The 13,050-nt window shown below is 41.8% G+C and overlaps 1 protein-coding gene across 1 annotated transcript in view; it reads left to right on the top strand.

The window, feature by feature from the left end:
- FLT3 (fms related receptor tyrosine kinase 3) overlaps positions 1-13,050 on the top strand; it is a 106,314-nt gene that overhangs the window by 52,830 nt on the left and 40,434 nt on the right. Inside the window, exons 5-9 of the mRNA XM_056110052.1 lie at positions 140-269; positions 3,795-3,922; positions 4,985-5,124; positions 5,629-5,782; positions 7,089-7,257. Coding sequence (XP_055966027.1) covers positions 140-269; positions 3,795-3,922; positions 4,985-5,124; positions 5,629-5,782; positions 7,089-7,257 — 721 coding nt within the window. The remainder of the gene's footprint in view (positions 1-139; positions 270-3,794; positions 3,923-4,984; positions 5,125-5,628; positions 5,783-7,088; positions 7,258-13,050) is intronic.

Below are 13,050 nucleotides of genomic sequence, written 5' to 3'. Positions count from 1 at the left end.
CATGTATGAGCAGTTACAGAAGACATAGCTGTGGCACGGACTTAACTTTTCTAAATGATGTAGCAATAGGCTCTTAAAGGAGAATTCCATGGCAAGTACCATAAAAATATTAAACTGTTCGTTATATATGGTGCTCTAGATACGCTGCTTCACACATTAAGGAAACCATACTTTAGAAAAATCGAGAATGAGGATGCCCTGCTCTGCATATCTGAGAGTGTTCCAGAACCGACAGTAGAATGGATGTTCTGCAGTTCACAGAGTGAAAGGTATGAAGCTCCAGAAATAAACACTATTATTACTTCCCTCATGGGCCTACCTCATCTATTGATATCATGTTGTATACCCAATTTATTGCCATTTTATCATTTATTTGTTGGATTGGTGGGGGGGGGGGCGGTGCGGTCATGCCTTGCTGGGTCTGCACTTGGGAGTTGCTCCCAGTGGTACTCAGGGGATGATGCAATTCTAAGAATGAATCTTGGGCCTCTCACATGCAAAGCATGCTTCAGTCCTTTGGCTTTTCTCTCCATCCCTTATTACCATTTTAACAGGAAGCCATTTCCTCGAAGAATGACAAATGTAGACTTCTCAGGAGGATAATGAAGATGTTTTCATCAGAAAGGCTGGTTTTTTAAAGGGAGGAGGAACACAGCCAGGTGTGCTCAGGGCTTTACTCCTTACACTGTGCTCAGGGACCACTTCTGATGGGTCTGGGGCACCATATGGGGTTCTGGGATTGAACTTGGGTTACTTATATGCAAGGACACCTTACTCCCTTTACAAATTCTCCAGTTAAGGAGGTCTTTTGGAACTCATTGAGTATCATGTCACTCACTTCAGGGGATCCTCAGATATTTCACGATACAAATAGATGTCTTTTCATATTTGTCTATTTAATAGGGAAATAGGATCACTGCTGACCCCCAAAGTATGGGGGTTGCTCCTTGCCATACTTGGGATCATGTGGTACTAGAGATTGAACCTCAGTCTATCACATACAAGGCTAGTGCCTTAGACCTTGTACTATCTCTTCAGCTCCTAAAAGTCCTTTTAACTCAGTATTGTTGGTTTTCTGAGCATCTTATTGGAAGAGGAGAAGGGTAGTCATCAGAGTGTGTATTTCTCAGTTTGAAAAAAAAAAAGCCCTATGTTGGGGCCAGAGATAGTACAGCAGGTAGGGCACTTGCCTTGCATGTGGGCAACCCGAGTTAGATCCTGGCATCCCACGTGTTCCCTCAAGCACCACCCACAGTGATCCCTGAGCACAGAGCTAGGAGCAAACCATAAGCACTGCCTGGTATGGTCAAAACAAAACAAAATAAAAAGGAAAAAAATGGCATGTGAATCAATGGTTTCTTATGATCTCTTTGGAAAAGCAGTCTGATATAGTTGATTGAGACTATATAATCTAGCCTGGGTGTTCCCTACATGTGTGACAACTCACCTAACCTCTTGTGCTTCATCACAAGAAGGGAATGGAAAAGGACTTTTAGACTTGCTATATTGACAAGATGAATCAAAGTATCTGAGGCACACAGAACAGTGTCTGACAGAGAGTGAGTGCCAGTAAGTGTTTACTTTTGTTTCTCTTATGTCTGTAGCTCAGTTCCTACAGTCAGAATTTGTGCACTTTGAACTAAATGAGGTTTACTTAACTTTGATTAAGAAATGTAACTAATTTCTGTGTGTGTGGCTCAGTAACAGCACATCTGTGAGGTCTATGATCCCGTCTATGACACTGCAAACAAGAGAAGAAAAATTGATTAAATAAGAGAACAAGTAAAATAATACTTCCAGAGATAGTAATCATAATATAAATTATATTATAATACCAAATTTTATTTACTTATTTTGAATTTTTGAGCCTCACCCAGTAATGCTCAGGGGTTCCTCCTGGCTCTGCACTCAGGAATCACTCCTGATGGCGTGATTTAAAGACACAACCTGTAGGGTACCAGGGATCAAAGCTGGGTCAGCTGCATGCAAGGCAAGTGACTTACCTGCAGTCCTATCTCTCTGGCCCCAATAATACCAAATTTGAGAGAAAAGATATTAGCTGATAAATGTGGACCATGTATATAGGAAACAGATGGGAAAGTCACATATGACATGATAGATGAATTTTGTTTTGTTTTGATTTTTGGGCCACACCCACCTGTGTTCCAGGTCTATTCCTGGTTTATTTCTTGGAAGTGACTTCTGGTGCTTAGGGGACTGTGAGGAGCCAGAATTTAAAGCCATGCCTCCTGCATGCAAAGTCTCCTCTCAGTCCATAAAGTTCTCTCTGGTTCTGACACACCAGAATAATAAGAATTGCTATCTCAGAGGAGTAAGAATACAGGTAACTTGAACTTCCTTTCTTTGCATTTTTAAAAAATTTTCTGAAATTGGGCTGGAGTGATAGCACAGCGGGTAGGGCATTTGCCTTGCACGCAGTCGACCCGAGTTCAATTCCCAGCATCCCATATGGTCCCCCCAAGCACAGCCAGGAGTAATTCCTGAGTGCATGAACCAGGAGTAACCCCTGTGCATCGCTGGGTGTGACCCAAAAAAGCAAACAAATAAATAAAATATTTTTTTAAAATTCTGAAATGTCTATAGTTATTGTTTTCTAATAAAGTTTTAGGGGCTGGAGTGATAGTACAGCAGGTAGGGCTTTTAATTCCCAGCATCCCATATGGTCCCCTGAGCACCCTCAAGAGTGATTCCTGAGTGCAGGACTAATTTTGAGCAGCACTGGCAGTATTCCCCGACCAAAAAAAATTTTTTTAAGTCCTTAAGGAGTGATACAAAAAAGAAACAAATACTCTGACTCAAGTGATAAGGAGGAGTTTATACTCCCCCATCCCTTTCTTTTTTCTTTTTGATTTTTGGACCACACCCAGCGACGCTCAGGGGTTATTCTTGGCTCTGTGCTCAGGAATTACTCCTGGTGATGCTCACAGTGCCCTATGGAGTGCCCTGCAGTGCCCGGGTCAGACACATTCAAGGCAAACACCCTGCCCACTGTACCATTACTCTGGCCCTTAAGCTCCTCTTTCAACTGAGGTGAGGTGGGGACAGGCCCGTGAAACCCTGACATTAGGCTGACCTGACACCCCTAGTGAGTGATGCCTCCATAGTTCCCTGAACTCTGGGGACCCCAATGACCTTTACTAGTGGCCTCTTGTCTTTTCACTAATTGTCCTCTTGTGAGCTTTCCCGAAGAAAGAAAAATAAACATCTACCTCACTCAGCTATATTAAATCCAAATATGGTTTTCTAATTCTCTCTTTTTCTCACTCAACTTTCTCAATTCGTCCCTTTTCTTTCTTTAAACAACACAAGAATAACCGAACACATTTTGAAGGTTTTATTTCTATTTATTTATTGGGTTTGGGTCTCACATTGGTGCCCAGTCATTCCTGGATGGCTTGGAGGACTGTAAATGGTGCTGAGGATTGAACCTGAGCCGGCTGTATGCAAGGCCAGCATCTGGCCCACTGCACTATTACTCTGACCCCTGAGCTCTAGAAAACACAGTCATTTCTCTGTAGCATCACTCTAATTGTTAAGGAAATGGGGGGTATACTAGGGACATTGGTGGTGGAGAATGTGCACTGGTGGAGGGATATGTGTTCGATTATTGTATGACTGAGATTCAAACATGAAAGCTTTGTAACTGTATCTCACGGTAATTAAATTTAAAAAAAAGAAAATGAGTAACTACAGTAGTTATTTTGTCTATTTCTTAACATGTATTTACAATTTTAAAATGTATTCAGTCTGATATCATTTATTTCTCATTGCAGCTGTAAAGGAGAAAGTCCAGCTGTTGTTACTAAGGAAGAAAGTGTCCTTAGCGAATTGTTTGAAACAGACATAAGGTGCTGTGCCAGAAATGAGCTGGGCAGGGAATGTACCAAGCTTTTCACAATAGGTAGGACCATCATTCATATCACGCCTGTCTGCCTTTTCCTTAGAAATGTGGAGCAAAGTCCAACCAGTGGCATAATTATTCCATTTCAGAGATTCTTTACAATTAGCCTCCATCTCTTTAGCTTCTCTACATGGAGATTCAACAAACTGTGAATGGAAAATTTGTACTACATGTTTAGTCTAAGATGGCTTTGTCTGTACAAACATAACCAAGACTTTTTCTTGTCATTATTCCTTCAGTAATGCAGAATAAAATCTATTTATACTGTATCAGATATTATAAGAAATTTAGAAGAGAATTGAAGTATATAGGAAACTGTACCTAAGTTATGTGCAACTAATACACCAATGTTGCATAAGGATTTTGAGAATCCATGGATTTTGGTATCTTCATGGTTTCTAGAAACAATCCATCATGTATACTAAGGGACAACTGTAATTCTTTGATAATCTTTGGGGATGGCCACACCTAGTGGTATTCAGGGATTACTCCTGGCTCTGTGCTCAGGGCTCACTCCTGGCAGGCCTTGGGGGAATCATAAGGAATCGAACCTGGATCATTACATGCAAGGCAAGTGACCTTCCTATTGTACTATCGCTCCAGCCCCTCCTTGAAAATTTTTTTAATATAACAATGGATTCCTTCCTAACTGCTGCTTTCCTCTTAAAAACATAGTTTGAAAGATTCTGAGAGAAAGAGAGACATAGAGAGACAGAGAGAGACAGACAGAGAGACAGAGAAAGAGAGAGAGAGAGAGAAAAGTGTCTGCCATAGAGGCAGTCTGGGGGGGGATGAGTGGGAGGGAAACTAGGAACATTTGTGGTAGGAAATGTTCACTTGCAAAGGGATGAATGTTGGTACATTGTATAACTGAAACTCAATCATGAACAACTTTGTAACTGTGTATCTCATCAGTGATTCAATTAAAAAGGGGGATGTAGATCCTTTTATTAAAATGCTTAGTAACATTTGAGATGACATTAATCTCTTTTCTTCATAATGTGGGGGAAAGGGGGACAGGAACCCCTGTTCTTCTGATCTGGGATTGTTTTTGCCTTGTAGATTTAAATCAAACTCCTCAGACCACACTGCCACAAATATTTCTTAAGGTCGGGGAGCCCTTATGGATCAGGTGTAAAGCTCTTCATGTGAGCCACGGCTTTGGGCTCACCTGGGAACTAGAGAACAAGGTGCTGGGGAAGGTAAGATGAGTGTTTGTATCCTGAAAATGCAGTTACAGTGCAGGATGAAATCATTACATTGGTTATGGTTGGGAATTATCACAAGGTTGTGGGGGATGGAGAGTAGTTAAGATAGAGGAGGGTCCATTACGACAATACTAGTTGGAAATGATTACTCTGGACAAAACTGAAGTGTCGAAAGTAGTTAAAGGGATATATAGGATAGCCCTCCAGCATCTGTGTCGCAAACCATAATGCCTAAAATGAAAGAGAAAAAGAGAAAGACAAAAGGTGCCTGCCATAGACGCAGGTGTGGCGGGGGAGGGGGGTAGCTTGAAGGGGCAGGAGGGAAACTGGGGTCACTGGTGCTGGGAAATTACACTGGTAGAGGGATGGGTGTTGGAACATTGTATGACTGAAATGCGATCATGAACAGCTTTGTAATGCTCTATCTCACACTGATTTAATTTAAAAAATCTTTTTTAAGAAATCATTACATTGAAACTCTGTTTTATTAAAACCTAGGGCAGTTTCTTTGAGATGAGTACCTATTCTACAAACAGAACTATGATACGGATTCTGTTTGCTTTTGTATCATCAGTGGAAAGAAATGACACAGGATATTACACTTGTTCTTCTTCACAGCATCCCAGTAAATCAGCTTTGGTTACCATCCTAGGTAATGCAGCCTCCTCGTGTGATCTTTATTCTTATTTTTAACTGCTTTAGTGTGGAATGTAATATGTAGACTGCAAATTGAGGTGTTTTTTTTATATAGTGTGAATAGGGAGGGAAAGCTGAAGAAAAAAACTGGAATAGTTTTTTTGCAAAATATAAGGTGCCACCCTCTTCCCACTCCAATTAAGCTTTGCCCAGTTGAATGATTTTCTTTGTGCATTTACCACACTGTGACCCAATCATACTTTTGTCTTCCAATAGACTGTAAGAACAGGACAATCTCTCTCCACGTGTAATCTCAAACCTGGCAGAGAGTCTGGGACAACTAGGCACTCATTAAAGTCTTGTTCTAGGGGCTGGAGCAAAAGTACAGCAGGTTGGACACTTGCCTTGCCTATAGCCAACCCAGGTTCAATCCCTGGCACCACATATGGTCCCTTGAGTAACACCAGGAGTACTTCCTAAGCACAGAGCCAGGAGTAACTCCTGAGCATCTCTGGGTGTGTCCCAAAAACCTAAAAAAAAAATTTTAAAAAAAGGCTAAAGTTGGAAAGGGGCAGTGAGTGGTACCAGGTTTAAGTCATCTCAGGTTAAGTGGCAGCTTTTACCATAATGGAAATGTTAAGAAATGGAGAGATATCCTTGGCAAACCAATGGCTAAGCATTCTGTATGGGAACTTTGCAAACTATCTTGGACTAGCTCTTTCATTTGTGCCCTGAGGTTAATATTACGGGGAGTGTTATCATGGCTATCCACTCTGCTGAAAGCGAGATCTTCTTTTGTATTTTGGGCCATACCCAGCAATGCTTAGAGGTTACTCCTGGCTCTGCACTCAGGAATCACTGTTGGTAGGGCTTAGGGGACCATAGGGGATGTCGGGGATAGAACCCATGTGGGCCATGTGCAAGGCAAGTGCCTTACCCCCTGTACTGTCTCCCTGGCCCTAAACAGACAATGAGGTCTTCCAAACTGTCAGTGGGCCCAGGTATGAGCAAGGTGGGTCTGGGTAGAATAGGCCCGAAGCCTCTTATGACTCTCTGCAGAAGCTGCTTCTTCACTAGTACATTTCTCTGGGAGGAGAGTTCATTACTTACATCCAATTCTTAGAGGAAACTTGATTACACTCCAAGATGATGCCACTTCAAAGCTCATCATAACTGGGACAAGGACTTTTGGAGGAGGACTGAGTTTTATTGCTTTATACTGTTGAATAAATTGTTTTCTTCTTGATCCATTGCCATGTAAATGTTCATTGTCTTATTATACCTGCAATTTTATTTTATCTTGTTTTTATTTTTTTTTACAGAGAAAGGATTTATAAATGGTTCCAAATCAAATGAAGATTATGAAATTAACGAGAATGAAGAGTTTTGTTTTTCTGTCAGGTTTAAAGCATACCCACAAATCAGATGTACATGGACCTTCTCTTTCAAATCCTTTCCTTGTGAACAAAGTGGCCTTGATGATGGGTACAGGTGAGGCAGCAAAGCTGCAGGACTTGTGTCTACTTGTGGCCAAAGATTGCTCATATCCTTGGGAAAAGCAGTGTATATATATATATATATATATATATATATATATATATATATATATATATTTGCCTTGGTACAGAAGTTGAGAAAACACACAGCAGACGTGAGAATTCCAGGTGTTTGGTTGTCAGTTCAGATAGTGTTAACGGCATGGAAAAATCAAAAGAATCCTATTAGTTGAGTCTAGTTCTGTGACATTTTCTGAGCCATCAGAGGGTGACTTCCTATTCGAGAGTGCCCAGAGGTAGTACACAGACTCTTTCTTCACATATTTGCAGATGATTGAGGAAGTAAAACTCCTTAAAAAAAACCAACAGGAAAATATTGCCTAAAGGTGTATGAAGATTTTAAAAAATAATGCAGAAATAGCCCCATAATAAATGCGGAAGGGCAATTTTGTTTTCCTAGGAATTTGTACAATCATACTCAAGAAGAAAAGCATTCATTCCCTCTTTAAAGGAAAAACCAAACATTTACTCTGAAAACTTCTTTTAATCTGACACTTTTTATCTCTTAGAAGGAATAGCCTGCATAGCATGATTTCAGGCTAGACTACATACCACTGAGAGGGACTTGTGATTTTTAGGAGATGAGGGGCACAGGGGGCACTGGTGGAGGGATGGGTACTCGATCATTGTATAGTTATAGAAACCCAAGCACAAAAATTTGTAAGTCTACAACTGTACCTCATGGTGTTTCACTAATAAAAATCTAAAAAAAAAAAAAAACAAAGCTCAGAGGATACTCCTGACTCAAGAATCACTCCTGGTGGGCTCAGAGAACTATATGGGATGCTGGGATCCGGCCCAGGTCTGCCAAGTACAGGACAAACATCCTTCCCTCTAAACCCTCACTCTGGCTCCAAGACTTGTCATTTCTTAAAGCAACCCAGATCTGTAACCTCCTAAACAGAAGCCATTTGGACAAAGGTTAAAAATGTGAATTCTGGGGCTGGAGCAATAGCACAGCGGGTAGGGCATTTGCCTTGCACGTGGCCGACCCGGGTTCAATTCCCAGCATCCCATACGGTCCCCTGAGCACCGCCAGGGGTAATTCCTGAGTGCAGAGCCAAGAGTAACCCCTGTGCATTGCCGGGTGTGACCCAAAAAGAAAAAAAAAGTGAATTCTGACCAGGCTCACATCCTTGAATGAGGAAACAAATAAACAAAAAGGAGCAAAATGGGGCTGGAGTGATAGCACAGCGGCTAGGGTGTTTGCCTTGCACGCAGATGACTGGGTTTGAATCCCAGCATCCCATATTGTCCCCCGAGCACCACCAGGAGTAATTCCTGAGTGCAGAGCCAGGAGTAAATCCTGAGCATTGCCGGGTGTGACCCAAAAAGAAAAAAAAAAGGAGCAAAATGCCCGGATTTTATACTTTTTAAGGTGGGAGATGGGGAGAGAAATCATACACAGCTGTACTCAGGCCTTGCTCCTGCCTCTGAGCTCAGGGATCACTCCAGGTGGTTCTCCAGGTACGATCTATGAAGCAGGGGGATCAAACCAGAGTCAGCTTATGCAAGGCAAGTGCCCTACTGCTGTACTAGCTCTCCTGATTGATCTGATGATCTGGGGCTGTATGCACAGCGGGTAGGGCTATATTCCCAGGTCTATATGTGAATTATACAACTTAGTTGCTACCAGTCACATATGGTTATCAAGAACTTGAAATATGGTTAGTTCAAATTACAATGTACTATAACTGTAAAATAAGCACTAGATTTTATTTTATTATTTTTTAAATTTTATTTTGTAACGTCTCCATTGGAGACTTTGTTGTTACTGTGTCTGGCATATCGAATACTCTCGGTAGCTTGCCGGGCTGTTCACAATATTTATTACATTCAATATTTCAACACCAATTCCACCACCATTACACCTTCCCACTACCATTATTTTGAATTTTCCAACCACCACCCAAGCCTGCCTCAAATGTAGATTCTAAGTAATTTATTTTGTATTGCTTGTTATGAACAATCTACTAAAAAGTGTCCAAAAAGGTTTCCCTAGAGGAAAGTGTGTGAAAATTGTTGCATCTCTCCTTGGAGCCATTAAACCCTTGTGTAAGAGATGTATAACTCACATGTTGTTGCAGGTTGAGCCTTGATCAACATATATATTTTTGATCAAGATCAGTTGCGTTCTATTTTACACCCCGTCAGCTGTAGTGTGCTGCTGTCGGTATATCAGCATAAAGTATGAGATGTCATTCCAGGAATTCTAAAATTTTAAATAGAGTGCTAGAGCTTGAGTTAAATATTTAACTGAATGATGATTTAAGGTCCGGAAGCATCTCTGCATCATGTTGCTTCTGAGATTTATTTGTGAGTCTCTGGATAATGGTCCTTCATAAGCTTAAATGGTGCCCAGAGGCAGTTTGTGGGTGGAACTGCCAGGAATGTGGAAGCACAAGGAGATGGGGGGAACACAAAGGATGAAGAATCCAGACAAGTGTTCTAAATGGTTTTGTTTGGGTTTCGCTTTTGGCCCACACAGACTTTTCACAGTTCACTGTCACTGTCACTGTCATCCTGTTGTTCATCAATTTCTTCGAGCAGGCACCAGTAACATCTCCTTCGTCCTATCTCTAGGATTTTAGAAAGTGCCACATTCGAGGCTCTTTCAGGATCAGGAGAACGAGACTCATCATTGTTACTGGTTTTTGGCATATTGAATACTCCACAGGGAGTTTGCCAGACTCTGCCGTGTGGGCAGGATACTTTTGGTAGCCTGCCAGGTTCTCCAGAGTAAGAACTAGATAATAAGATGTCGCTTCCGGGAGCTGGGTTTTATAGTCTCTGGGTCTTGGCCGTTGATGGGATTACACAGGCGCCGGGGCAGTTGGTGGGTGTAACGCCTACATACTGGAAGATGGGGGATCTGGGTGGAGGAGGCCCAATCCCAATTTGAGTAGGCTTGGAGATCTACGCCCTGGGTCCTGCACACCTGGGTTCCTCTGCCGGTTGCTTCTTGCATGAGGCTCGTCCGAGCGTGTGGAGAGTGGTCTTAAGGATGGCTGTGGCTGGAACCAGAGGTCTTCAGCTGCTGGGGCTCTTCTCAAGGTGGGGAGGGAAACTCAACCCACCCTCCTCCAAGGGGCCCCACAGTTATATGGTCAAAAATTTGTCCAGATGTTGTATTTCATTCTATATTTCATGCTCAGGATTTATTCCTGGCTCAGGGATTACTCCTAGTTGTATTCAGGGGACTATATGGACTACTGGGGATTAAACCCAGGTTGCCTTCATGCAAAGCAAATGCCTTTCCCACTATACTGTCTCTCAGGCATCCTTAATGATTTTCACTCTCAACATCAGGCTCTGAGTTGAGGTAAGTAAGGCATGGCAGACTAGATCATGAACTATTCTCAACTTGTCATTTGTAAGTAAACAAATAGCAAGTTTACTAATAAATTAAAGTACTAGTACAGTTTTTATCCTTTGCCTATTACCTAATGTCAACAATTTAATATAAGTAAATTTTTGTGAGATCCAGTATCTTCATCATATTGGGACTGTTTTTATTTTTAAAAATCTTTTTTTTTTTTATAGCGTGTCAGCTTCTTAGATGATCTTTCTTTTTTTCTGTTATTTACTTATTTATTGGGGGCCACACCCAGTGATACTCAGGGGTTACTCCTGGCTCTGCATTCAAGTATCACTCCTGGTGGTGCTCTGGGGACCATATGGGATGCTAGGGATCAACCCAGGTTAGCACATGCAAATGCTAATGCCCTACCCACTGTATTATTGCTCCAATCCCCCTATTGCTTTCTCCCCCATGGTGTGTGTGTATGTGTGTTGTTGTTGTTGTTTTGTTTGTTTGTTTATTTGGGATTTGATCTATACCTATTTTGTGCTCAGGACTTCCTTCTGGTTCTGTGCTCAGGGATCACTCCTGGCTCTGTCTTGGGGTATGAGGATCAAACCTGGGTCATACAGGAGCAAGATAAGTGCCCTGTACTATCTCTCCTACCCTCATAATATTGTCTTTAGAGGTGGCTTAATAAACAAAGTGACACTTTTTTTTTAACATGTGGCCAAAAAGTCTGTGTGATGAAACTGAGCCTGAAAAGGTTTTAGTGTGGTCGTGGCGTGTGTGCCAGAAATCTTTCACATCTTCATTTCTCCAGTTCACTTCCTCAAACCTCTTACCCATGTTGGCCAACACTGCCTCATGGGCTCCCATTTTCTTTGGTTCCACCTTCCCAGCAGTCAGGCCATCCAGGTCTGGAGAAAAAGTACCTTTGCATTTTTTTGTTTCACCTGGTTTTTTTGAATGATTTCCTATTTCTAGAGACTTCATTTCAAACACCCAATTCTCCTACAGGATCTTCCCAGTTCTATGGTTAAAAAAAAATCACCCAGGTGCTATATTTCATCATTTCTTTTGAAAGACTCTCTTTAGGCGTGTGTTTTCTCTTTCCCTGAAATATCTTAATTCTAGATTTTCCCTGTATATGCTCTGCCCACAGAGGGCATTACTTGGATGCTCATAAGTATGGGACAAGACAGAAGTCCTCTGGGTTCTGAGTGGTCAGGTAGGATCATTACAGAAGCATATGGAAAGGCAGTTTTCAGGCCAGAGCGAGAGTACAGCAGATAAGGCACCATGCCGCTCACCCCAGCACCACATATAGCTCTGCTAGTAGTAATCCTTTTTCATTTTTAAAGGATTTTTAAAAATGGAATCACCATGAGATATACAGTTAAAAAGTTGTTCATGGGGCTGGAGCGCTAGAACAGCGGGTAGGGCATTTGCCTTGCATGCAGCCAACATGACCGACACAGGTTCGATTCCCAGCATCCCATGTGGTCCCCCAAGCACCGCCAGGAGCAATTCCTGAGTGCATGAGCCAGGAGTAACCCCTGAGCATCGCAGGGTGTGACCCAAAAAGAAAAAAAAAGTTGTTCATGATTGAGTGTCAGTCTTACAATGTTCCAACACCCATCCCTTCAATCCCTGAGCACAGAGCTAGGAGTATGCCCCAAGCACCTCCTGGGTGTGATTAAAATAAATAAATAAATAAATAAATAAATAATAAATAAAACAGAAAAGCAGATCTCAGATTAATCCATTTTATATGACTATAGGAGTACACAAATCTCTTCCAGGACTTTTATTTTCCCAAAGGAAATTAAACTTGAATAGAAAGGAGGGGAAATTTGAATAGAGAATTATCAAAGGCTGCCAGTTGAATCCAGTTCCCTCTGCTTTTGCTGTTTGTGACAATGGTCCTGCTCCTTCTCCTTCAGAGATCACACACACATACACACACACACACACACACACACACACACACACACACTGTATATATAATCTCATTTTCTGAAATGTGGCAACAGGCTAAATTACTTACTCAATCACATAGGACAATGCCAGCATCCTCATTTACTCCTGTTTTCTAAAATTGTCTTAGGGGACCAGAGTGATAGTACAGTGGGTAAGGTGCCTGCCTTGTATGCAGCAAACATGGATTTGATCCCCAGTATCCCATATAGTCCCCTGAATACCTCCAGGAGTGATTCCTGAGTGCAGAGCGAAGAGTAACCCCTGAGCATAGCCATGTATGGCCCCAAAACGAACAAACAAAAAACTATCTTAAGAGACTCAGAGACTATAAAATCCAGCTCCTGGAACCACGCGGCTGTGTTTGCGGCCACGCGACATCTTATCAGGACATCTTTTTATGACATCTTATTATCTCATTCCTACTTTGGACAAACTTGCAGGCTA

The sequence above is a fragment of the Sorex fumeus genome, unplaced genomic scaffold, assembly GCF_029834395.1.
Source record: "Sorex fumeus unplaced genomic scaffold, SorFum_2.1 ptg000008l, whole genome shotgun sequence".
NCBI lineage: Eukaryota > Metazoa > Chordata > Mammalia > Eulipotyphla > Soricidae > Sorex > Sorex fumeus.
The sequence above is the reverse complement of the archived record's forward strand: the minus strand, read 5'-3'. Positions and strand labels throughout refer to the sequence as shown.